At 37.3% G+C, this 27,895-nt stretch overlaps 1 protein-coding gene across 2 annotated transcripts; it reads right to left on the bottom strand.

The window, feature by feature from the left end:
- Positions 1 to 3,250: 3,250 nt before the first annotated feature.
- On the bottom strand, positions 3,251 to 27,886 carry LOC128030803 (ankyrin repeat and IBR domain-containing protein 1). Of its 2 annotated transcripts, none has more exons than XM_052618798.1 (20): positions 27,716 to 27,886; positions 24,933 to 25,197; positions 23,452 to 23,752; positions 21,462 to 21,644; positions 21,163 to 21,280; positions 16,805 to 17,013; positions 15,665 to 15,753; positions 15,409 to 15,553; positions 13,538 to 13,704; positions 12,556 to 12,644; positions 12,302 to 12,432; positions 11,148 to 11,282; positions 10,868 to 10,954; positions 10,500 to 10,566; positions 10,105 to 10,250; positions 9,840 to 10,018; positions 9,505 to 9,556; positions 7,418 to 7,529; positions 6,438 to 6,481; positions 3,251 to 6,363 (listed from the first exon to the last, which is right to left on the bottom strand). In XM_052618798.1, the coding sequence occupies exons 2-20, from the start codon at positions 25,118 to 25,120 to the stop codon at positions 5,584 to 5,586; spliced, it is 3,222 nt and encodes a 1,073-aa protein (XP_052474758.1). In that variant the 5' UTR covers positions 25,121 to 25,197; positions 27,716 to 27,886; the 3' UTR covers positions 3,251 to 5,583. The 2 variants fall into 2 exon arrangements, with proteins under 2 accessions (XP_052474758.1, XP_052474759.1); XM_052618799.1 differs by lacking the exon at positions 27,716 to 27,886 and adding an exon at positions 25,344 to 25,502.
- Positions 27,887 to 27,895: the final 9 nt, after the last annotated feature.

Genomic DNA, 27,895 nt, shown 5'->3' on the forward strand with positions numbered 1-27,895 from the left:
AAATGTAACTTTTTTAACTGTATTTTTGATCAAATAAATGCAGCCTTGATGTGCATCAGAGACATCTTCAAAAACTGGGTAAAATCTTCCCTAAAATCTCCTTAAATTTTGGGAAGGTAGTGTATACAGTATATTTTATAGTTTTTATTGTTAAACAATTATAATGATAAAAAACATTTAAGGAGTATGTTATTAGAAAGTGTTGCATTTATATATATATACATATATATCTGGAACATTTTTACTTTTACATTTTTATTTCTAAAAACAAGTGCTGTCAAACAGAAAACAAATAATGCAAATATGATGATTTTTGACCCCTCTTTAAAAAAAGCAAACATATTTTTCCTAGTCAATATGTTAATATGGTCACTCTTTATTTTAAAGTTCAATTCTCACTATTAACTATGACTTTTGCCTCAATAAAGTTCTAATTTGCAGCTTGTAGTCGTTTAGAATTTAGGATCTAAAGTGTGGTCATGCAAAGATTTCGATGGGTTTAAAAGGGGTCATCGGGTGCCCATTTTCCACAAGTTGATATGATTCTTTAGGGTCTTAATGAAAAGTTTGTAACATAATTTGGTTAAAATTCTCAATGGTAGTGTAAAAAACACCTTTTTTACCCTGTCAAAAACAGCTCTTTTCAGAGCAAGCCATTTCGTTGCAGTTTCCTTTCAATGTTAATGAGCTCTGCTCACCCCGCCCCTCTCTTCTGCCGCTCTTTGAAGAACGGTTTACTCTTATTGAACATTTTTATCATTGTAGGGTGGATGTGTACACACACTGCTAACACACATTTCAGTTCAAACAATTTGTAAAAGTGCATGCAGCATCCCATGACCCCTAATCACACTAAATCAGTTTCAGAAGGAAAAGATCTGATTCCACTATTCGTTCACAAATCCAACATTGTTCTTTGAACGTGCCAAGGAGGGCAGATGTCAAAAATGTTATTGAATAATGATTTTTATTTGGTCTGTTCCTCACATTTGTGTATTAGACAGTACGGAGTATTAACTGATTACATGTATTCTGAATTATGTAATCCAAAACTTAAATACTTGTAATTAGAAATGCTTATAATCAGACTACGATTTTGTTTTTTCTGATTAGAGCACACATTATTTGACCACTTGATTTACAAAAATAATTTCAGTGTTTTCTCAACATTTAATTTTTTTTTCCTTTTTTTTTTTTTTTTACTTGAATGTAATTTGGAGTAAGTAATGGATTATAATTTAGTAAAATTTAGTAATCTACAACCGACAACTAACCAGAAATCAACAAACGCAATCAAACAAACAACAAATAAAATAATGCATTGTAACTGAGGCTTAATGGAATACTAAATTTGCCACACAACTTTTTACAGTTTATCTGTCAAAAGTATCTATCCTGTTGCACAATATTAGTTTCAAAGGCAGTATGATCATAAACAGGATAAGATCTTTGCACTGTTTGCTCAGACAAGTAGTCATCCTTATTCATCCATTTATCAGGCTGCTTTTCTGTTGTGCAATGACTAAATCTGAGATATCGCTCATAATTAAAGTGACAATTCAGACGGTCTGGAAACCCTCCTTCCCGATTATGCACGGATCACTTAGTACTGTAAGTGTCAAGCACTATCTCTCTCAGTTCACTTCTGCTCTTTTAAGTTGAAAGAAATCCTTGAATCGTACAGTCTCAAAATGAAGTAATACTAGGAAGTAAGCAAATAAGCGATTCCAAACGCAAAACATTTAATGAACAACTAGATGCATGAGTGTTGCATGAATGACAACGGTTCAGCTCAGTTCTAGAATTAAAGAGATTTTCATGGGAAAAAGTGCGCGAAACCCTTCCTTCGAATCAATTCCAGCTGAGCCAGTAAAGCACCCCAATGAGAGAGAACAAAACAAACGACTGTCAAACTATTTTGTAATCACATATAGTTATAAATAGCCCCATGCAAACATGAGGGATGAATCTCCATAAATACAGAAATACAATAGCAGCAATTTCATGTGCCTTTCAAAACTAGATGATTCACCTCGAATTGGTTTTGACTGTGGGAATCAAACACAGGATGTCCTGCTGACATGTTTTAATGGCCTCTTGAGGAACTTTTGAGCTCCTCCTCCTCCTCTAAATGATACCTTGAATTGCTTCCATGAGTTTGGGACGGAGAGTGCCAACAGTGCTTGCCAGTAACACAGACGCCCTCGTGCCAGAGCAATTCAAAGAAAAGAGGCGAAACCTTCTCTCATTCTCTGGGAACTTACTACTCTCTACTGGAGCGCTGGTGCATGACCGCTGGTCTGTTCAAGTGCTTGAAACTACTTTCATCCAATGCTGCAATGCTATCAAGTACTGTTTTTTGTCACTTTCACATTGTTAGTTGCACAATAAAAACACTTGTTTTCTCCATTTCCTTACAGTAGTTCTTCACATTAACTATGGGACTATTGATTTATATCCTTATTAAAACTAGCTTGTTTTCATAAAAAAAAAAGCATGGTTTATTCTTGTGTTATCTAAAATATGTTAAGCAATAAGTCTTTCGATGCATGTTTGAATGTGCAGATCCAAATGTTTTCGAGATACTGTAGTATTCATTAATGGAAAGTAAATTCCTGTTTTTCCTAAATCGGACATTCAGATCACAAAATGACCCAGTCTTTCTCATAAAACTGGCCCTAGAGTAATTCAAACAGCGGTTTGCAAATATAGAAACTTCCTCCCATCTGACATTTTATTCAGTAAAGTCACTGTGCTTATGAGCTCCTGGTATTCCCCCAACTCCTGACCCCTAGGCATCTAACCAAGTCAATAAATAGAAACATAATTTCTTCTTCTTCTTTTTTTCTGGCCAATCATTCTGCATGTGCCTGATATAAAAATTATACACAAACTGACTGGAACACCAAATATTATGTTAATAATATAATATAAGATTTATTTTTATAAAACTACTGTTTTACAAGGTTCACTTTATGAAAAGTTACAGTCAAAGAAAGCAGGAAGTGTCATTCTATTTGTACCCACTAGAGGGGCTGATGCTCAAGACAGGAGAACACTGTCATAACATTTCCACTTGAACTTGATCTCAATTAGAAGAATAAGAAAAATATTATTTGTAGCAGCCACTTGCCTTTAAATAGCTTTTAATAAACACATTCTCATTATAATAATAATTATTATTATCATATGTTGCTTTTGCACTGTGCAATGTTTTGTTGAAAGAATACTACAACTTTTACAACTGAACTTGTCTTAGCAACTTTATTGAGATTCACACTCAAATCAGTCCAATTCATTGACCAAACATCATACATTTGCATTTTCCATATAAATTGGGAATGTATCAAGTAAAGATTATGAAAGTGCAAATACCATTTCAAGGATTAGGTGCTTAACAATATAAAATCTGTAATGGGTTACAAAATGTGCTTTCCCCCCCACCCCCAAACAATAGCTTCGACACTTGAATGGTCTTTTGTCAAGAAAACATGATCTATTTTTATTATAATTACTTAATGCACAACATACGGTCACATCAAGGACAACTTTTGTCAATCACTTTTTTTTTTTTTTTTTTTGTCATGTCTGGACAGATGTTTGAAATCTTCCATCTGCTTACTTTGAACAGACATTAGCTTCACCTCAACCTTTGGCAACATACATTAGTCCGGAGAAATACTGCGATTAAGTGAGCTAAAGCCATTCCGATCCCACATACAAACTACACATACTGAAAAACTCCCCCAAACTTTGACAAATGGAATGAAAAAAAAAAAAAAAAAACTTATCGGACAGGTTTGTCTTCAGTTTCACTTTGAAAAGTTTACGCAGCGTAAAACTGCATTCGGACATTAGGCCAGAATCAACATACATACGACATCAAGCCACAGTAAAACATCAGGCCCCTTGCTCAGTCGAACCCACAGCTGAAACCACCAACATAACGGCAAGCCTATGAGCTATAACAGGCTATTCCATAGCTGAAATGGGAGCTAATTTTGTGCATTACATTTTATGAAGTGCTTAAAACTTAGTGCTGCTGTGATTTAGCCGTTTCATCAGATGAAATGTGTGGCAGGTGTTCACATGAAAACTGAAGCAATTCAACAACATTGTTAATTGGTTTGAATGGCTTTTAGGAATTATTCAGCAGACAGATTTAAGTTATAAGCAAATAATGAAAAGTGGCACCATGTTTTATATATATATATATATATATATATATATATATATATATATATATATATATATATATATATCTTCATTCATTTTTAAGGACATTCAATTTCAAATAAATAGAAAATTCATTTCCATAATTTATTGTAATGAAATACCACAGTTAAAAAAAATCATAATTGTTGAGTTTTACCAGATATAGAAATAATATGAAACAGCTTTTCATCAAAATGAAATGCCTTGGCCTCTACTGAAAGATCCGTAGATGAGACCATGAGAAAATTAGGTTTTTAATAGAAAAATAAAATAAAATGCACCGGGAACACATGAACGGATTTTTATCCGACATTTACATTTAAGAGTTTGATTTTTACTTTGTGGCCATGTGGAAATCACATCTTAACACAATGAATAGAATCGTATTAAATATAAAGGGATTTGATCCGTAAATGTTTCAGAGTTCATTAATATTTATATTTTATTTTTATTTTTTTACTAATTGCTTTAAAAACAACCTGGAAGAAGGGGCCAGAGTCATGCTGCAGAACAAACAAACAAACAAACAAGCATGTATAAAAATGTATTTAAAAAAACATTGAGCTCAGTTTGCGAATTACGGTTCGTATCGGAAATTCCCCCACTCTGGGCTCCGAGCGCAAGAGAGCGGCTATAAATAAAGAGAAGTTTCACAGAAAAGGCACGGTGATAAGTTGCGAAGACAAAACGTTTTCCAGATCCGGCGTGGCGCTCCTGAACCGAGTTTAACCTCGCCGGTACTTTCCATTCTAATTAACCGGTGACGGATTACAGTGATTACGCATGACCAGAAAAAAGAAAAGTCGACTGCAACTAGAATTACGGTTCATTTAGTTTCTGTGATTATCAGCCCTGCTCCTCGGAGCGTGATGCTGCTGTGTACTTCTCTAATACTACAAATCTAGTTTAAAGGAAGGATAGTGTACTCTATAGGGCGGCTAGCCCCTCAGCAGCAGGCACGATCAGCACACCGTCCGCTCGGCGTGTGCTAGCCAGTGTTTTTTGGCACCTACAGTATCTATTACATCCTATTTAATCAGTCAAACTCGCACTGAATTTTGTCCTGTTTTATACAGTAGATTTTTCTAACTACCTCACTTCCTGTCCCATCTTCATGGCGCTTTCTGTTTCAGTTGCTGTCTCTACTAAAATTGTTTAACACTCCAGAACCGGAACAAGTTTTTTAGTGAGCAAAGAACACGTGCCTCATGAGCACAAAGGCCTGAAACACACGAGTACTGAGCGAGTACTCAAAAATGGTTTCGATTTCTACATATCTGACAATACAAAGCTTCTCATCGTGATTAATCGATTGAATCCGGCATCATTTAAAAAAAAGTGGCTTAGCTAGTAAGTGAAGTCAGTATTTCATACAAGGTGTACTTGACCCTCCCATTCAGAGGAGCTACTGCTAGGCTGGTCGGGGTCTGAGTCACATTTTGGGGTGTCAGAGTGACACGGGTTCAAACCGCTCGGAGTTTCGCCCAACTCGACGGACGCAGCAGAAGGTACCAGACACATATCGAGGCCTACCAGGTCTAATTGTGTCGGCCGGATGGGCTCACGTTCTCCTGTGACGATACCGGAGTCAAACTGCTGCTCTGCCTCTCCATCGCCCCCTGCTGTCCACTGTGGAACGGTGCACTCAGTCGGCTCTGATGTCTTCTTTGCCGACTGAGCAACGAATTCACCAGCAGAAGGGACCAAATTGATGTTCTGCGGGTTCATGTCATGAAACCAAGCCATGATGTTTCCTAGTAGGTTGGCGTTGTCAGAATCGAAATCCGAGGTTTCCATACGTCCCGAAGGAGCTTGGAAGGGACCCTCAGCAGACTCAAAGGAAGGATTGTTGAGATTGTCGAAACACAGAGGGACGTTCTGGCCACTGATATTACCGAGCTTCTTTAGGCTGTCACCCACCTCTAACAGCTCGGAGCTGCTCAGGGCAGCACGGGGCACGTCTATCCCGCACAGCACCGGGTCCAGCCGTGTGGGCAGGGATGATCCGATAGCCCCCAGAGATGCTTCGTTTGCAATGATCTCTTGTGCATCAATGCCAGCACTGGCTGCAGTCAGCCCAGAGTCCTGCAGGGATAGCTGGATAGCCAACAGGATATTCGGATCATCCTCATCCAGGGAACTGTGAGGCTGAAAGGTAAAAGATCAGATGTTACTCTCAGCTGTTTCACCACATAACCTCTGTCAAGAGGGTCTCAACTCACCATGGGCAGACCCAGTCTCTGACCACCACCAATTTCTGGAGTGTCTGTAAAAGACGATAAATGGAAAATGTTTCGTTTAGTTGGATTGCTGGTACAGTTTTGTTCTTTTATTGCAAGGATCTCTACTCACTCCAATGGTGATGGTGCGAAAAACACAAGGATTTGCGACCCATGATTTCTCAGTTAATGTTGCTTAATAATCTTGAAGGTTTATGTTTGGGTAACACTTTAGTATAGGGTCCAATTCACACTGATAACTAGTTGCTTATTAGCATGTCTATTATTAACATATTGGCTGTTTATTAGTACTTATACAGTACATATAATGAATGACATCCATAATCCTACCCAATACCCTAAACATAACAACTACCTTATAAACTATTAATAAGCAGCAAATAAGGAGTTAATTGAGGCAAAAGTCATAGTTAATGGTTAGTTAATAGTGTGAATTCGACCCTAATACAAAGTGTGACCATAATTTTAACTACAGTGTTTTTCAATGTCACATTTAAAGTTCACATCTTCTAAATGTAGTAAATTGCAAGTTCGTCAGAACGAATGTGTATATTACAAATACATCAGCTAAACATTTCAACAGAAAATGAAACGTTTGGCAGTTTACCACAGTTAAAAGTATTTGGGATTTGGATTCGGTCACATTTACAGTACAGCATGTGTTGTTCAGTGTGCCATGTCATCATAAGCAGAACATATGGTCTGACAGACATCTTTTCTCAAACAACGAGTAAGAGATTCATTGCATTTATTTATATTTCTCCCAAAAAAAGCCTATACTGCAAAATGAAGTGGTGATAAATTGGTTTACAGTGTATTTTCTGCTGACTTCAGTGTGCAGAGGACAGCAAAAACATTGTGAAAACTGCACTCGCAGCTGCTTAAGCAATGGAGCAACAAAATCCTTACACGTAGCAGCAAATATGGGCACCAAAATGAAAACACATTCATGGAAAACATACCTAAACTGCTGTGGCCTAGGTCATCAGGTTCGGGTGTGTTGCTGCGGAGGCTGCCCATGTCTCCTCTCCTGCGCTGCCTGTGTCTGCGTCTGTACTGGAACTCAGCATATGCCTACAACACAAAACACCATTTCAAAGCTGCTTCAAGAGGTGCACCAGCATTCCCACCGGACCCTGTGAATAAAAGTCAGACTCTCAGAGGAACCCTACAGCTCTCTATAGGGATTCTGCTGTGTGGCAGCATCAAAGTTCAGGGCATCGTCATTTCAGTTCAGGGAAGTCGTGGCCTAATGGTTAGAGAGTCGGACTCCCAATCGAAGGGTTGTGGGTTCTAGTCTCGGGCCGGACGGAATTGTGGGTGGGGGGAGTGCATGTACAGTTCTCTCTCCACCTTCAATACCACGACTTAGGTGCCCTTGAGCAAGGCATAGAACCCCCAACTGCTCCCCGGGCGCCGCAGCATAAATGGCTGCCCACTGCTCCGGGTGTGTGCTCACAGTGTGTGTGTGTTCACTGCTCTGTGTGTGTGCATTTCGGATGGGTTAAATGCAGAGCACAAATTCTGAGTATGGGTCACCATACTTGGCTGAATGTCACTTCACTTTTTATGTCAGAATAACAGACAGACGCTTTGAGTAAACTCAAGAAGGCTTTTAAAGGAAAAGTTCAAAACAAGAAGGAAAATGATGGCATTACTACTCAACTTGGCACTCAAAACCCTTAAGGATAACTTTTAGTAATGTTTATTTATATATAAAAAACAGCTATATAATATTATATAATATAATATAGGTGTTTTGTATTATTAAATCTTAAAGGCTCCAATCTCATTCATACTATCTGCATGGAAAAGAGTGACCAGCATCATTTAAAGGTTCTCATTTTACATTCCATGAAAATAAATAGACAAAGCATTTGAAACTACATGAGGGAGGGTGAGTAGAAGATCCCAGAATTTTCATTTTTTGCAAAACTAACTAAGCTCCACAAATCATGTACATATCCACTCTGTAATGAAATTTACTACAAAACCAACAATATATGGCATTTCGTTGTATATGTGTCAGTATAAGCTATTTAAGATTTAATCACCAATCATAATTGATCTATACTGCACTTCTTCCAATTTTATTTTCACCACAGGTCGACAAACTGTGAAAAAAAAAAAAAAAAAAGTCTTAAATCTAAACCAAACTGAAGCTGCATGCAGTTACCATGCAGTAATGACAGCAAAAATAAATAAATAAAGTACATTTAGGAAAAACATTCCTGATATGTACCGCTCAAGCATCAACAATGAAAAAAGGTTGAATAAAGTGCATAACTACTATTACTTTCTACAAGCCATAAATTTAGAGCAAAAAAACCATAGCCTGCACACATGATTTTAAAAGAAGAGCAGCAACCAGTAATACAGACTGAAGTGGTGACCTGGTTCACTTTAAAACATCTACAAAAACGCATATTTCATGACCTTTCATGGAAAAGTCAAAGCAAAAAGCAGGAAACTGCCTTTTGAAGCTGCATCACCAAAGGCATCTTTTAGAAGACAATGTTCGGGATACATTAACAGAAAAGAAAAAGATCTCTGTCTCCAGATGACGTTAACCGCATAAGAATTCTTTGTCTGGAGTGCACAGCAATCATCTGAAATATATGAACAGCGCCAACAGAATATGAACAGAAAAAAATAATTCATGCGCCCAAATAAAAGTGGACAATGACATCAGTGATGGAGAGTACATGACAGGTGCCATTCCACTGGTTGTGTAGCCGTTCCTGAGATGGGATCTAATGAGGATTCTTTGATACCTGCGGATGGCTTCCTGTATACTGACAGTGCTCTCTCGGATCAATTCCTCCGAGAAAGGCATGATTCCTCTGGATCTTTAGATTAGAACAAAATAGCGGTACACTGTTTAACATTAAAGGTCTCACACATTCACAACTGCTGCAACAGGACTGAATCTTGTTATATAGGCCGGTATGCACTGCCAAAACGTCAGGCACCATACACCAGCTAAGAAGATTTACCAAAGACACAAACTATTCCCAAAGTTTCAAAACAAACCAAACAAAAGAGTTACCTCGGGAGAAGAGAAACCCAAGTACTCCCAGTCCCATGTTCCACCGGCAAAACTGTAAACGCAAACAAAAAAGTAGGTCCCATGTGAGCCTGCATTTGCATTTGAAAAAATATTTTTGGAAATACACTACTACTTTTAAAATACAGTGGCAAATCAAAACCTTTCCTTCATAGAAATGTGTTTTCTGTCTTTTAAAAAATAGAGTTTAAAACTGGATTAATATTTTTTAATACCGTTTTCAAAAAATCTATTTTTAAAATACATATATTTCAAGGTTTCTATTTAGCTTTTTTGTCTATTTTTAAGCAGCCCGTAATTGAGGAAAAGACCCTTACCTGCGTCGAGGGGCTTCGGGGGAATCGTTGGGCGCTACACCTCTTGCCACGGAGGCCAGAAACTCCTGCCTCTTTTGTTGCACCAGACAGGCAGCGCGGATTATCTTGTGACGAGGCGTGCGGAGGTAAGGCCGGTTGACTTTCTGTGCAAGATCTTCAGTCACCATTTCCAAGTCAGTCTAACAAGAGCAATAAAAGTAAGCTGTCACGAATTCAGAAACATACACAGTAAGCATATCCCATACCTAGCATCTGTATTACTAACCTGCATAAGTTCAAATATTTCCTTTTTTGTGCTTCTGGGCTCCAGAAAGAACCCATAAGGGTAAGAGCACTTGAGAATACGACGAGTCTTAAGTAGTTCATGCACTGCATCTTCAATGAAAGTAGTATCTGGAGGGCCACCTTCTCCTGCAACAACACAGTAATACAATACAGGAGTTAATATCTAATTTAAAACGTCTACAACACTAAGTATTAAACTTGATATACTGCTAAATGTAGAAGGAATCGCTGTGTGAATATAAAGGCAAGTTGTATTCTCTATAGAGTGCTTCCAGTCTGTAAATTCAACAGACTGATACAAGGTTGTTAATGCATTATCACAGCTTAGAAATAATTAATTAACACTGATTATGTAAGTGTGGGTTTGCATCTTACTTCCACTCAAAACTTTGCTCAGTTGTTCCATCTTGTCTTTGGCTGTCTTAAGCAGACGTTCTTCTAGCTGTAGGAAGAGATGAAGACCATGTGCCTCTGGGTCATTTTGTCACATTTAATGTCAATCCACAGACTGCCAAATGTCTGATCACTAACCATATGATTCATAAACAGCAGGTCAAAACAAAAACGGTGGTTTTTCACTTTAAATGCCATTTAGACAACCTCTAGTCAAGGTGGTTGTTGTCCAGACTAAGCTGCATTGTGAACCAGACTTCATGGCATTTCCTGTAGCCGATGACTATGTATGACTGTGTGAAATCATGCAGATTTTTGTAGTTTTTTTCTCTTTTCTTTTCTATTTTTACCTTGTAGCTGTGCTCGTGGTTCTTAAAGCGTGTGTAATAGTGCATAAAGCGATCCAATTCCTGGAAGCTCTTGTGTTTCTTCTCAGCCTGCAAAAAACAAAAAACATAAGTGTGTGTGTGTGTGTGCGTGTGTAAACATCCAAACACAGCCATACTCAGTTTGAAGATATTTTTCTTTCCCTTTCATTATTAAAAACTCCATACTTACTCCAACTCTTATGGTGTTTGATAAATATATAAACAAACAAAACAGCATGAGCATGTATGCAAGAATATGTACCTCAACGGTCATCTCTTTAGACTGCTCCTCCACCTGCTGAATGACCTCATAGCGTGTGCAGCGGTAGTAACCTCCTGTAGAGGAACTGTGTTTTTTCCACTCTTCCAGACAGATCCAACAGAAATCATACTTGCACTGTAAACACATACATTCTTGATTAACAACATCTGAACTAAAACAAACTATTAGTCTACTTTTATTATGTCACTAGCAAATGCATAGCGGCATTACACTGGGATTCTGGCAGCAAGGATTATGTGTGTTGCTAGGAAACTATCTCTCACTTTTTATTTTTGGAGCGCTAGTACTTGAAATGTCTTTCCCTGTTTAGCAACCTTGTTTGCAGGATTATCAAGATTGATTTAACAGTAATGGATTCCTTCCTAAGCAACAGTGACACACATTTCTTGTTCTTCAATCAAAGAGATTAATCCAGATTTCCTAATCTATCGTTTTAAAATGATTTAACATCAGCCCGCTGTTGCACAAGAAGAACTTTAGAAACAAATCTTAATCTTAACAGTCAATCATTCAATCATGATTAGCAAAACATAAAAAGCCGAAAAGCTTCAATTCAATGCTTTTTAATAATCCTCATTGACCCTTCCAATCAGGTTTCATCCAAATTTCCACTCTTGACAGTCTTGATTTACTCTTTTCATGGCTCAAAGCCAAATTGTCACAATTCCCTCTTGGTTTACTTCTTACTGGAAGATAACATTTCATCTCTTTAGAGAAACAGAACTCTTTTACTCTGGGAATCCCCCAGGGTTCTGTTTTTGGCCCTCTCCTTTTCCAAATCTACAAATGTTTTATTTGTCATATGAGCAACCATAATGGTCTCAGTTATTTTATAACCTGTTCTGATACACACCCTCCCACTCATTTCGGTCAGTGCCACTGGGAATTTTCTTTAACACAAAAAAAGGAGATTTACAAGTAAGTGGGCCGAAACTCAGATGTGTGTACTGACTTAGTTTTTGTTAATCCCTTTCAAACTTCCTTTGTATGAAGTTTGACCATTTGTTTCCTTCTAACGTTCTCACCAACTCTTCTCAAGCCTGCATTTTACAGCTCCAAAAAACTCCATAACTGTGCTCCACACTTAACCTGGTATATGCAGTACATAAATCTATTATTTTTACACAAATAACCTTGGCACATTGCATGTGGTTACAGCCCTCATTCTTCTGAATGGGAGATTTGCAGTTGGCACAGGGTTTGGAGTTGCTGAGTAACCACAGGCAGTTGGCAGCATCTTCATACGCCTCACTTACACCTGCCACTGTAATGGAAAAAGACAGAAATAAAGTTGCTTGAGGTCCAAAACCATTTTTAGACAGGTAGGAACAATACTTCAGAATATTTATCTTAATAGTTACTGAAAAGTACAGCAAAACAAGCTCACGTTCTTCCGGTTTCATATCACTGACTTTCTGGAGCCACATCTTCCATGTTTGGCAGTCACATGGTTCATGGGCCTCTCCTTGGCACTCCCTGTGGGGAGAACCCCCAGTGTGATGTCAGGCCTTAGCATAAAGGAAACTCCTTTTCTAGTGAATATTTTATTTATGTTCTATACATTTCAGTTGTTGGTGGTGGACAGGCTTTGAAGGATAAATATGCGTGTCAAACATGAGTAAGATATTAACTTATGCTAACATATTAACATGGTGTAATATAACACGATCCGTTCCTTGTACCCTCCAGGTTCAGGAGTTTGAGATGTTTTAGTTTAACATTGGGTTTTTTTTCACTGCCATCGACTAACCAATTAGGACAGAACGGTGACAAACCAGTTGAGAACCACTGATATAGCACACAATGTTGGCAGACTGTTGACCACAAATACATTTAAACAACAGCTTCTTTCATATTAGATTCAATGCATATTCACTCAGGCATATTAAATGTGTATATGAGACAGAGAGTGAAGGGTGTTTTGACTCAAATATAATGCTCAAATTTGGCACAGGCAGTCATGAGATATGAGCCGACTGTGTAGGTGTGTGTATATGTCTGTGTTTGTGTGTAGGGGACATAAGGACCAGAGCTGTGGGAAAGAGAAACTCAGCCAGCTGCATCGGCAGTGACCACTGTGAGCAGAACATACATCCAAACACACATTCTTCCATCATTTTTCTATATTTATGTAACATTGGTGATCTTTTCAACAACGTCTTTGTTAACGTGATTTGCACTGCTAAAGTGCTAAGTGCAGAATATGAGTCCTTCAGAAATACTCTTAATATTATTTAAATACTATTAATATGAGTCCTTGATATAAATAACGTTACATCAAGTAGTGAACTGGAGATTTTGTTCAGAATTACAAATCCTCTTTTCTGATATAATGACTTGAAAGATTTGTATCAGTGACTGGCACTGACCAGCAGAAAAGATGGCCCTTGCCACAGTCCACCGCAGGGGCCTGGAGGCGAGGAAAAGTGAGCGGGTCAGAGGTACTGGCACCATGCCCCTGTCCAGCCAATCGCACCGCTCTATCACAGCCAGCCCGCGGGCACCACCGGATGGCAGGATTATTCTCCACAAATGCCTGAGGCAGAAGGAGAAAAAGAGTAAAAAGGAGGACAGAGAAAGAATAAAGAAGAAAGCAAGCGAGGGAGGCATTTAAAACCCAAAATACTGCCTTACTCATTTAATATGTGGCTCTGCAATTTTCTGATTCTAAATGTATAATGACTGCTAAACTGTATATTTGGCATTTTTAGATGGATCTCATGTCCTCTATGTTTCCTATCAACACAATAGATTAGAGAATTCTTTACTTCATAGTTTCTGACTATAGTAAAAATGGCTTTGGACATCAGTACTAATTTCAATATATCACCAATTAAAGTAAGAAAACAGAATCATTGGTCATAACAACAACAAACTAGTAAGAGAAATAGAGTTGCACTGTAGCTACATATCTAAGCTAAATAGTTGCAAATTAACATTAATAATATATATATATATATATATATATATATATATATATATATGTAATATGAACTTATATCATTCAAGAGTTTTGATAATGTTTTTTAAATGTCTTTTATGCTCACTGAGCCCGCATGTTTTGGCTGCATCCAAAATACAGTAAAACGTAATCAAATTATTACCGTTTAAAATAACTGTTTTCTTTTAGAATATATTTTAAAATGTATTTTTTTCTGGCTATGGCACAGATGAATTTTCAGCAGCCATTACTCCAGTCTTCAGTGTCACATGATCCTTCAGAAATCATTGTAGTATGATGATTGGTTATCAAGAAATATTTATTATTATTATTGTTATTAATTATTATGTTCAAAACAGTCATGCAGTTTAATATTTCTTTGGAAACCCTGATACATTTTAATCTAGATCCTTTGATAAATATAAAGTTACAAAATAACAGCATTTATTTGAAATAGTAATCACTGTTTTAATCTGTAGCAATATGGCATTCGACTCAAATATAAAATAACATTTATGATTATTATTATAATTTGCAACAACTTAATAACCACATTTGATCAACTGAATTAATGAATAAAAGTATTTCATTTATTTGAAAATTTCTAAATGCGTCAAAATTTCACATATTTTCACTGATTTAGTAAGTTAATATATGTAATAGGTGTCTAGGTTTGTCAAAGTAACTGGTCACACGTTATTCTAAGGTCCAATTATCACTGTTAACTAACTATTAACTATAACTTTTGCCTCAAGACTACTAATTTGCTTCTTATTAAAAGTTAGTAAGGTAGTTGTTAAGTTTAGGTATGAGGTAGGATTAAGGGGTCTAAAATGTGGTCATGCAGAATAAGGCATTAATATTAATGTGCTTTATAAGTACTAATAAACAACCAACATGCTAGTAATATGCAATAGGTCCTGTTACCATTTTGAATTCAATAAAATGATTTCTGTCGTGTAAAGTTTTGAGGTTTTGCCATAAATCTTTGCTGATTAACTAAAAATATTTGGTCCTTTCTGGTTCATCTAATCTGCTAAATTTTGTTATGATGCCAGGATCGGAGTTAATTTTTACCAACAGCTCCAGAAGTCTGTTAGACTTCACTATGACCCTGAAAATGGCTATGACAGAGCTCAGACGCCCCTGTGGAAGATTCAACATCATCATGGCAACATAATGAAAGGCTTGGGACTCCACGGCGTCAGAGGTGTCATTCTCCGATGAGAGCTAAAAACAATTATAACAGTACCTATGCACATAATTAAGACTAACGTGCATCTGATCATGTAATTGTACCTTGATGTCAAACTGCAGATAACGTTTGTCCATCTCTCTGGACACAATGCTTTCAATGACCTCAACAGGAACCAGCTGGAAGCAGTCATAGGCTGGGCAGAAGATGTTATGGGCCTCCCCCTCCTGAATTTTCATATTCAGGAAACTGCCAAGGGCAAGTACACAGAGACGGTTACATGACCATTACAGCAGTAGTGAGAACTGTCAATGGCTGTAATGTGACTGAATTAAAAGCCTCTGAAGAAAAAGCCCTCACCTCTCCCAGCATCCTCTGCAGAACTCGTGACCACATGGAATATCAACAGGCTCCTCAAACATGGAGGCTGCACACATACAAATTCCGCACTGACAGTGGAGAACAAAACAACATTAGTGAGGCAATATAATGTTATACAGCTAGATATAAACTACATTCTATACATGAAGCAGCATAAAATTTGATCAGAATGATAAACATTTGATCAAATGACCTTTGGCTGTTTAATATCATGACAAACAGCGCATTCCGATGAGGGGGTCAAAACGAGGCAGAAAATAGCTTATTGATGTACAAGCTTTTTTGTTGAAAAAAGTTGAAAAAAAAAAGATAAGTGGACCTCAAAGAACAGTACAAAATAATAAAAAAGGCAGTTCATGACCCCTTTATTTAATTTGTCATTTTAGATTACACTTGCAGCACTTGTCAATCAGCTATCAGAAGCACAGGATGCAGGAAAAGCAAGATCAAACTCTAATTTCAGCAATAAAATTTATGAAAATATATTACATTTATGTGATTTGTGATTTTTGTATGGTAGAATTTAATCACTGGAACTTAGAAGCCAAAAATGGGTTACTTTTTTTTTTTTTTTTTTTTACTTGTTGGCATTTTTTTGTTTGTATGTATGGTCTATTATACATGCAAATATATTTCACTATGAGTACAAACCAAACAAACTGTTGAACCCAATTCTTTTAAAAATATTTTTTTGGTTTTGCGTGTTTTCTAATATCCGCTACTTTTTTTCTTCTTCATTTTCATTTTGCAACAGCCCTTGTATTTATTTAAGAACAAAAAACTTTTTTGCAGATGCAAGATATGGATAAAGAATGTTGATAAAGCAACATTTTCATATGCAAATATTTGGGTTTATCTGTAGGTGAAAGTAAATATAGATTCACAGATATGGACCGTGTAACAAGATTTTGAACAGAAACATTCATGTTTGGTATCCTTAATATACCACTCATCAGAGGCAGTAAGAGCCTGTAGCACAATAGTTGTAATCTAACCCCATGGATACACCACCGAAATGTATCTACCTATGCATTCAATTTTATGACATTGAAACAAACTCAGAAGAGGTCTTACAATGAGCTACCAATCACTAATAGAGGACCAAATCTGATCCCTCACCAAGGAGTGATCATCATCAGCTGGGGTCAGGCTGATCTCATCCGGAGACGTGATAGAGGAGCGTGTGGTGCGAGGCGTACGAGGCGAGGGAAGGGTGTCCCAGGTGTTGTAGCCTCTGGGCGGGGGAGTTGGCATCTGAACACCTGAACGCTGACAGCAGTTTTCAGCATTTGACATCCAAGCTTCCAGGAGTTTCTCCCTGTCCCAGTCTAAATTTCAAAAGGAAACTTGAGTCAGTATGCATGGCCAAAAAAAAGGAGTCACCCAGATTCTAAAAATACACATTCTTTCAATCATCAAATTAATTTTTGCAGTGGAATTCAATTACAGCTGATTCAAGACTTTCATCAAACCTACCCAGGGGCCGCACTCACGAAAATCTTCTTAAGAAATAAATTAAGAAATTTATTAAGAAGTTTGTAAGAATGTTCTTAAGTGCAATTCTTGGAAAACTCGTAATAAGTTCTCAAATATATTCTTAAGAACATCTTAAGTTTTTTCTTAAGAAGAAAATAACAGCCGTTATCTGAATGAATACATGATGCAGTGTTTTTTTTTGCTGTCGTTGTAATGCTTAAATATAACAATTAATTTGAAATAACCCAATACATTCATGAAAAAATTGGGATTTAAGACAAGTCTGGGACTGTCCTAAATTTAAGAAGTTATTTACAATGATTTTTAAGAAGATTCTTTTAAAGAATTTGAATCCTTCTTAGGTTTTGTATTAAGAACAATCTTAAGAAAAAAGATAAGAATATTCTTAAGAATAATTTTTGGGAATATAAAATATTCTTAACTTTTTTCTAAAGTTAAAAAATAAGAAGAAAATGGCAGTTAAGAAGAAATTTCTTCTTAAGAATGTTTTGTGAATCCCCCAGCCCCAGATGTTCAGTAGGTTCCACTTGACTTTGTCTTTATATCAAACCTGCCAGTCATGGCTGGTATACTCCCAAATGGGAGGAAAAAAAGGAACTGAAGTATGCTATAAGCAATAATAAGTAACCATTAAAACGCATTTCAAGACATTTAAGACTTAAAAGGGGTTAAAAGACATTCACTTCCTATAAGAAAAAGGAAGTTTTACGCAAACAGAACAAAAGTTCATCATCCTCTAGTTCAAGACTATGCCATGGGATGGTGGTGACATATAAAAAGGACATATACTTTGATACATTTGAATGAACTTATCGGTCAAAATCAACAAACTGTGCTGAGGAAAGAAAAGATAAGAAATGCCACTTCCCAGAGGAAACCCTGGAGACAGATTCCAGAAGCTAAAGGCCAGATAACAAATTCCACAGTCCAAGGCAAAACACATAAACAAAAACAACCAAATAAAACTTGTTTCCAAAGAAAGAGGCAAGATTTTCCCAAATGAAAATCCTCGAAATGCATTACATCCGCTAATTCAATCGTCTGTACTCTACTGTGTATGCCATCACAGTCTTAGGAGTCAAGAGTGTGAATTGGGGTTTAAGATTAAAAGAAGGTAAAACTGCATATTTGAGCCTCGGCTGGTGGTCTCCAGAGAGGCTGTGGCAATAATAGCAGCGCACATGAATCAGAGCTCTGCCCTTTTCTCCCATGGGCTCTAGTCATCTGGAACAAGGCCTGCTAGACAGCCTGTTCACATAATTGAAGATTATTAAAGAAAGCACCGATCCAATTATGAGTCTGGTGCCCGAGAGTTTAGCAGCTCTAGACAGGAGTGCTCTTGTAAAATTAAGGGGAAGGAAATATTTAGGTCTGCTTTGTGAGCATGGATGCGTTTCAGAATTGCTGTACAGGGAAATACCTTACAGGTTACTTAACTTCTCCAGGGACAATACCATACATGTTTCCTATTGTTTTTTTAAATGCACACAAATCTATATTCTTCGTGAGTTTGAGTTAGGAACTGGAAGGATTGCATCAGAATAATCCTAATAAATAGGCCTGCACAGAATATATGCCCACAGATTTACACAGAATTCCCAAACACGGGCAAAATTCCTTCCCCTTGCATGTTTGTTTGCAAAATAATAGTTGGAAGCATAATATCCATAATAGTCAGAATCACCATATCCGTTCAAAATTTAATTACATGCTTTATCGGTATGGGTGGGAGATATAGCCTCAAAACTATATCACAATATTTCAAGAATATTTGCGCTAACGATATTTATGATGATATAGAGAAAAAAAAAAAACTTGGAACAACGTTTTATTGTTTTATTATAGGCAGTAGCATTTAATAGTGCAAACAGAATAAAGGGCATTTTCAATCCTTTTCCAATGAGCTACTGTCATCGATGACAGACTACCTAACTTGAACTGTAAATCTATTGTCATAAGTTGGCATTAGCAGCTGTATGTTCGACTTGAAGCAGACCGATCAGTGTACAGGTCCATAGCTGGGGTTTGCTGGGCACCCGTGCAGGTTTTACCGGTCTGCCCTGTTTGAAATTGTGTAAATAGCACAAATATGATTAAATATACAAATTAAAGAACATTTAAGTTTTTTCAAATTTGTAGGTGTCCAGGCAATTCAGGTAAAGTGAGTGGTTTTTCTTGGATTAACATTAAGGACACTGACAGGAGCTAATAAATTAGGCACAGTCACAATACATCCAATATGATACACATTCCATTTATTTCGCAACTGTTTATTTTCACTTAAGACATAACCCGACCATTTTTTCGAGGATACTTTAGAGGTGACAATTTTGTATGAATCTGTCATTTCAAGGGAAAGAAGAGACAAAACTCAATTCGGTGTTTTAGGCCCGTAGAACCGGCTCTCTGCCTGCACACTGTATGCACAGAACAGGGTTTGGTTACGGGTTTGGAACGACATGGGTGTAAGTGATTAATGCCCTTTTTTATTATTTTGATGTTGAGTATCCCTTTAAACAAAGTGAAAGTTGGTCAGTCCAATCACTTTGCACCTTCCACAGATAATTTAAACTAAAATCATAATTTACCTATGCTCAAGTCATTTGTCCATCAAATTACTTTTTCTTGTGCAGAAAAAAAAAAAAAAAAAAAAAAAAAAAAGAAATATAAAATTTGTTCCCCCAAATGAATCCGTTTAATTACTTTATTGTGTCATTTTAGTTAAATCGTGCCACAATATAGGCTACTAGTTCGGTCCCTAGTTTCAATTTTCGTTAAATCGTGATCACAATATATTGAGTTTTTTTGTGTAAGGCTCCAAAAAAAGGAGTTAATATAAAAATGTTGTAATACTTTCGATAAGGGAATAAGAGTTTTCCATCAACAAACTCTTAATTTGCTGATAATTGATAGTAAGTAAGGTAGTGGTTTAGGTATGGGGTAGGGTTAAGGGATCTAGAACATGGTCATGCAGAGTAAGGCATTAATAGTGTTATAGTACTAATAAACAGCCAATAAACTACTAATATGCATGATAATAAGCAACTAGTTAATAGCGAAGTGTTCACCTATTCTAAAGTGTTACCAAAATGTCAAAGCTGCGCTTTTTCATAAAATAAAAATGCATGATCACGACTGACTGTCAAACAAAACAAATTAAAATAGAACAAAATATACCAGACCAGAACAAGCAAACCAAACTAAACCAATGTTTATAGCACTAGTGAGAGTGTAGTACTTTCAACTCTCAACACATTTACCACAATTCAATTTAGGCAAGCCACCAGCAGTGAACATATCTTTGAGGGTGTGTTCACGCTTGTCATGTTTGGTTCAATTAAAATGAACGCTGGTGCAAGTGCAACCTGATACGCGCCAAACAAGTGGACCGAGATCGCTTAAGAGATGGGTCTCGGTCCGGTTCCAAATGAACTCTGGTGCGGTTCGAATGAAATATGAATGCAATACAGACCAAATACTTTTAAACTAACCAAAAACAGGAAGTTATGACAAGATGAGACACTTCCATTATGAGCGTGCATACCGTGCGAGTACATTGGAAATAAAAAACTTAAGCTTGCAAAAGACGCGATATGTGAACTTTTATGAGGTCTTTGTAAGTTTGCAGGTGGTGAAATTAAAGTACACGCAGAGTGCAGACGGCATTAGGTGCATTCTACTTAAAGCGATTCTGAGCAAACCGATCTGTGAATGAGTACTTCGATATCATACACCGATCGGTCTGCGCAGCACCTCTTTAAGTCGAACACACCATTCGTCACTCAACCGACCAATCAGGTTTTGAATGTATCACTATGCCTTTAGGCTTGGTATCTTTACGTTCACTGTCAAAAATGCGAGTGTGAACGCTAAGCGGACCAGGATCAAATGTATCATTTTCTTTTTAGGTCAGGACCAAATGAACTAAGAGAACTGAACTACAAGTGTGAATGCACCCTGAGTGTTTGACACAATCATACCATGAGCGCGAAGAAGAGCCTCTGCAGTGAAGAGAGGTGCTTGCAACATATCTGCCGTCTCCACTATCAACATGTCCTTCAGTCTCCTGAGGTCCTGCACCCGCAAACCTTCATAAAACTGAAACATAGACCGTTACGTATTAATCATCAAATCATAACTAAATCAGCAATCAGTCATCCGAATCAAACTATTATATTGGTCTTCAAAATGCAGGTTTAAATCGGTCACATCTGGAAACCAGGACTTGAGGCCAATGTTAATGTCACGAGAAATTCCAGAGTTTATTTGGAGAGCTTACCTCCCTGCGGTCTAAGGCTGCATACTCTGCCTCGATATCCTCCGCATGGGGGTCAGTAGAGAAGACCATCTGAGACTCAAGACTGAGCGCAAGCTCCTTATGGTGCTGCCTTTCTGCACAGTCACATGGGGTCTCCTTGATCTCATTCTCTGCAAACAGGTCTGCACCCCGCTTCACCAGAAACTGCAGAGATAAGGTAAGACTCTTAATATGCAGTGGAAAGATCACTAAATTAAAGAGGTCAATGAGGAACCAAATTTACCTTATAGGCAGGGTTGGTGAGATTTGGCTCAAAATGTTTTTTTTTTTTTTTTTGTTAAGCTGTTCAAGTCTTTTTACATCCCAATAGCAGTCATCAAGTTAAGAGGTGTAAATGTATTTATTATTTATTATATGTATTTATATCGTCGTTGGAAGGCATAGGACCATAAAATGTTCATCCAGTCACAAAGTTCTACCCTGCCTTTAATCTTTTAAGATAAGGTTTCACTGTACCTTTCGGAACATTAAGCATATACATATACACTTTTTTTATTTTTGAGATGTAGATATGGAAGAAAAATTGGCCAGTCAAATTTGTTGTGTGTGTACTGAAGTACTGAAGATCCGTTCAAGGAAGTTTCAAAACAGGAATCAGTTATATTTTAAATCCGACATAACACACACAGTTTCTGCCAATTTCACGTTAATATTGAGTACCTATTGAGTAGTACTGCATCCTTCATATCTCCGAAGAGTCCTGAGTTTTATCAGATTGATAAAAGACCGATTCAGCTTCTCTGCAAAAACAGTTGAGCTCCTGATGGCATGCTGTGAGCTAAAGAGTCACATAGCACATCACCGGGGCACCATTTTGAAGAACATCCGCTGAACACCAGCAGCTTACGCTCTTCTGTGTCAGCCACGACACAAGGATACGTTTTCTATGTGCATTTATGCTTTGATTTTAAAGAAAACAGAATGCAGAGAGACACAGAGGAGACGAATAGTTGAATAAAGTTGTTATTTTTGTTTTCATCGTATACAAAAAGTATTCTCGTCGCTTCATAACGTTTCGGTTGAGCCACTGATGGCAGATGGACTATTCTGCCAATGCTTTTCATGCTTTTCTGGACCTTGACTGTGTAATTTACTTGGCAGTCTATGGGATAGTCACAACACAAGCCTCCCGGTTTTCATCCAAAATATCTTAAATTGTGTTCCGAAGACAAACAAAGCTTTTAACGGTTTTGAACAACATGGGGATAAGTGATTAATGACAAAATGTTCATTTTGGGGTGGAGTATCCCTTTAACCTTGAATCGTACTATAAAGTGTAGCCAATAAACAGTGTTCAGAATACATTTTCTTTCAAAGGCTTTTGCATATAGATGGTTTAATCATTTCTATTGTCAAAACAAACACTTCATTTCAAGATTTCCAAATGTTCCACAGCAGGGGTCTCATACTCAAAGCACCTTGTACCTACTAGTCAGGTGTCAAAAAGGTAATCGGTGGCATTTTATTTTACAGTCCTGTTCCTCATGTACATACTATGCACTTATTATAGCAATTACAATAACTATGTAATAACTAGGTACTAACCCTGAACCTACCCCTAAACCTAACCCTACCCCATGTAGTTACCTTGCGTTACCAGAACTTTCTTAGATAAATACACTGTAAGTACACTAAGTACATGTTAGTACACATACTGTAAAATAAAGTGCAACCAGGTAATCAAATATGTGTGCAATATGACAATATTAGAACGTGAACAATTAAATGGCTCAACGATCTACCATTAAAAAAAAATTGAATGTTAGCGCTACACCTATTTTGGTGTAGTCAGGTACTGTTTCCAAAACCTATTCCCTATTCTCTATCTAGTGTTCACTATATGGAAAAAGTTAATCAGTGAATGATTTTGGACAAACAAAAAAAAAGTTTCTGTGCACGTTTTTGACAGATACATGGCTACAATCGTGCTTTATAACTGCGTTATATGTACCTCCACACATGTCTTCATCCCTGAGGCAGCGGCGTAGTGTAGTGGTGTGTTTTTTTTGTTATCGGTGGCACTGACGTCTGCACTCTCATATTCACCACGGTCCAGTTTGGCACCGGTCCATTTTAGGATCATCTGGAGGCACTCAGCCCGTCTGCGTTCATCTTCATAGGGACGGGCTAGTCGTGGCTGCAGCGCCCCTTCAGAGAGCAAGATATTTGGCCCCATGCACAACACATGCAGTGTGGTCTCATTGTGCATGTTACGTTTGTTGGGGTTTCCATCCTTGCTGAAGAGGAAGGACCTGTGAAAAGATGGCATAGTCAAAATAATGGCATGGACAAAAAGAAGGTAAAAAGCACTTTCAACAAAAAAAAAAAAGAGTGCAGTCATTGGTTCTCAAAAATTTTAGGGATGTATCTATAATAAAATTCTGACAATAACAATATGCCAACGATTATTTTTACACCACACCACCCCCATATAGCTAACTTTCCAAAAGTAAACTAACAGTCTCTCTCTTTCCAACAGTTACACATTCTGAGGAACACTGGCCTGCTGATTCAGACCCAGAATCTTCATCACAATTGCAGTTGAAACAGCTGTTTTGCCTTAAAATAACTTTTTAAAGATTGGCCTCTAAAATTCCACACTTTCTAGGCCAAAGAGTTTCACACTGGGCTGGAAAAACAGCAGAATGTGATGATTTGAGTACTTCTAACAGTTTAAGAGCATTTAAGAACCAAGGAAGTCTTGTATCACTTATAAAATACTGCTTGGAGCCTAATAGATAGACCCGAGTCTGTCAGATTCTGATGTTCTGTGGAGTGACTGCAATAAGGAAATGGAAAAATTGAGTATAAAACCCAATTCTTCAAAATCTTCTTTCTGTATTCATGTTGGTTTCATATGGCTTTGAAAATATTTATACAATTTCCAAAAAAGGGTTATAGTTAAATACTCAAAAACAATTTAATGTGGTAATAACCATCAAGTAGAAAAATAATTTCATGTGTCATAATTATTATTTGGATTTTTTTATATATTTATATATATATATCCTATAAAAAGGAATGAATTCTAATAAATTCTTAATTCATTAATAATAATTGCATCTTCAGGTAGTTGCACCACAATACATTAACTAACACTGTCTTGTCATGAAAAGGTTATAAGATATTTTAAAACACTTATTGACAATGACATAGTCATAACTGTCTTCAGTCCATCAGAAAAATAAAAAATATGAAATACAAAAAACACTGTGAAAATATCTTCTTTTATGTTGCAAAGAAGAAATAAAGTTTTGCAACAACATCAGGGTGAGCACAAAATTACAGAATTTTCAACAACAAAAAAAGAAACCAAAGCATAAAGTCAATCATTTAACATCTGGAAATTAGAAAGAAACTCGGTAATAGCTTACAATAAAAACTAAGCAGAATGACAAAATACAAAATATTACTGGATAAACCATGTCTTACCTGAGTATGCGTGTCATGGCATGTCTGGCAGCATAATGGAGCGGGGTGTTGTGTTGGTACGGTTCCCCATATGAGGTGTTGGGTTCTAGAGACTCTTTGAACTGAGGGTTGCCCTCGTACAGCTGATAGGCCAGAACCTCGTCTCCACTGATCAGTGCCTTGCGAAACTTGGTGGCCGTGTTCCCCATCTCTCGCTTCCCAGCTCTCCAGAACGATCAGACCTCTTCAGCCTGTGGGTCCACAGATAGCCGACATGGTGCGCTTCCTGGAAACAAGAATAAAGCAAAGAATGAGTCCAGTGTACTTCATCAGATACAAGTTAGCCTCATCATACAGTAAATATCAGAAAAATCTCCAACTCCACCACAAGGAAAACACAAGCCAAAGAGAATAAATCCTATTTGATCCTACCCTTACAACCACATGTAGTAAAAACCTGTTGGAACAGGCCTGAAGTGCTTATTAGAAGTCCCACCACAACCAAACAGCACTTACAAAACAAAATCACGCCTTTTAACCACACGAGAGACCTGATAGAAGCAGACGCTAAACATGACCCACTTCACATGTGTGCGCTTTAGAAGACCTGCAAGAGCATAGCCGCTTCTAAGAGCTGATCTAAAACCAGCACATCTACGCGATTCCTTGTCAACCTTCCAGAGAGAAAAATGAAACCAGATCTTGGATCAGAAGCAGACGGCTAATTGTCTCAACACACTGACTCCTTCTCCACAGGAGCTTGTGAGGAACGAAACAGACTTCCTCCAGGAACACTAGGGGCTTCCGGCTCCCTTCGCCAGCTACTGTCGACCTACTGCGAGCAGGTTCTGTCGAGGGGCAGGATTCAGCAGGGCAAAAGTTATGCCCCCACAAATGCCATCTGGCAACATGGACACCCGAGGTTTAAGCTGTTTTCATATTTACACCGACATTGTGAATGTAGTATTTTAACAGCAGAAGAAAAAAAAGATTAATTGGGCCATTTACAAAAACTAACTCGAATTTCATCTCAGACAGTCAAACTCATGGATAAAACACAACTCGCCTGGCATAGTTTTACAGCTAACCTCTTTTGGTCTTGAATTGGCTTATATTGAGCGTTAAGTGTTCACTATATTTTAAAGAGGGCTTTCGTATAACATTAAAGGGATAGTGCATGCAAAAATTACAATTATGTTTTACTCAACCTAATGTTGTTCCAAACCTATTTGACATTCTTCTGCGAAGTACAACATTCTGAAGAATGCCGGTAACCAAAGAGTTTTGGTTACCGCTGACTTCTATTGATACACCCAAAAAAACAAAAGCAAAAAAACACTGCAACATCTCTCAAAATATCTTCGTTTATGTTCCACAAAAGAAAGAATGTCATGCGGTTTTGGATTGGCGTGAGGAAGCAAATGCAAATAACGGAAGAATTTTAGAATTTGTAAACAATCTCTTTAAGCTTCTCATTGGCAAAGTGTACAAAAAGTTTAATTCAATCACTTAACATCTAGAAATCTGAAAGCCACTCGTTGTGATAGATTAAATAGCACACATCATTTTATTATTTTTATTTGAAAGTGATCCCCAGATCTGCAGGGCACTGTAATGCGCTCGTCATGTCTAACCTTACAAAAATATATTGCCACGGTATTGGTAAGCATAGTTTCCATCAGAAAATAGTTCAAGAGTTCCTCACATAAAACCACAGTCATTTAAAAATCCTCCTCCTCCTCCAAAGAAAAGTGCACTCACTAAATAATTGTTTAGCAGTTGTTTAGTACCTGCTCCTCACACTTCACACATTCATATAATAGACATTTTTGGATTCAATTTCAATCATTTTTGTGTATAAAATAAACTCAATTATTACTGCTGTCTCTGTCAGTTGCATAATGTTAGATAGGTGATGTAAGCATGTGGGCGATCCTCTCCATGCATAAAATAGCTTTTTCTAGAAGCCCAAGTTATCTGGAGCCTTCATCTCACGTGGATTATTTCAATAAAAATTATCAAACGTGTTTCTCTACTTGTAATGTTTTGATTAGCAAAAAGCGTTGTCTGAAGCATATGTCATTTTCTATCTATTACATGGTAAATTTTGTAAGGGTATTACGATACGTTAACGTTTAATTTCTCCTTCAGTAAGAGAGTGAAATGCTCGGCATGCAGGAAGTCAGCTGTATGTGTGTGTGTGTGTGTGTGTGTTTGTGTTGCTCCAGATTCTTTGCTCTGTTTATAGCCAGACGTCGATTTCCTAGAAGGGGCTGGGCGATGTGTTTACAGCCTCTGCCATTTACATACACGTTAAATAGATTTCACACTTGAATCACTAGAAAATAACCACTGGGCTGTGCTTTCATGAGTTCAAAACATTATTATTTAACGTTACACTGACAGAAATAGTCCCCAGGGCGTGTTTGCAGCTGAGCAGCGTTAGCGGAGCACTGTTTTTAATAGTTGGATGGGTTTATTTTACATGCATTTCTTTAGGCGCATCTTTATACTTGTAATTATAAAAAAATCTATATAATTAATATAATACAATTTTGATCAGATCAGTCGTGATAATAACCGAGTTAGCTTGGCAACTTGACATTACCCAGATGTTACATCAGAGAGAGAAAGACAAGTGTTTATGTGTATAAGTATAAAAAAACAAGTGCGGTTTTATAGCTGTCAACCAGTCGGCTAGTTGTTATGACACATAAACATATTAATAATAATAATAATGCATGTCGTTTCAAACAATTCATTTCACCGATGAAGCACAACAAATAACTAAATAACCTACTTACCCAATTAGCACGACGATAGCGGTCGTTTTTTCTCTTTCTGATCCGGAATAATTCAGCGCTTATCTGATGAAACCGTGTTTACTCGAAATAAAAATCTGCCTCTCGTCTTTGTTGTCAACGGTCCTCGGCCGCCGTGAAGCCTCCGTTAATCACGCCGTTGCCTTCACAGAAATGCAGTTT

This window comes from Carassius gibelio, chromosome A16 (assembly GCF_023724105.1).
Source record: "Carassius gibelio isolate Cgi1373 ecotype wild population from Czech Republic chromosome A16, carGib1.2-hapl.c, whole genome shotgun sequence".
NCBI lineage: Eukaryota > Metazoa > Chordata > Actinopteri > Cypriniformes > Cyprinidae > Carassius > Carassius gibelio.

Excerpts from the sequence above, each read along its gene's own strand:
- LOC128030803 (XM_052618798.1), bottom strand. The coding sequence starts at position 25,120 with ATGGGGAACACGGCCACCAAGTTTCGCAAGGCACTGATCAGTGGAGAC. Across the intron at positions 23,753-24,932 it reads GCCATGACACGCATACTCAG|GTCCTTCCTCTTCAGCAAGG; the intron begins GTAAGACATGGT and ends ATCTTTTCACAG. Across the intron at positions 10,019-10,104 it reads AAATATTTGAACTTATGCAG|ACTGACTTGGAAATGGTGAC; the intron begins GTTAGTAATACA and ends TGCTCTTGTTAG.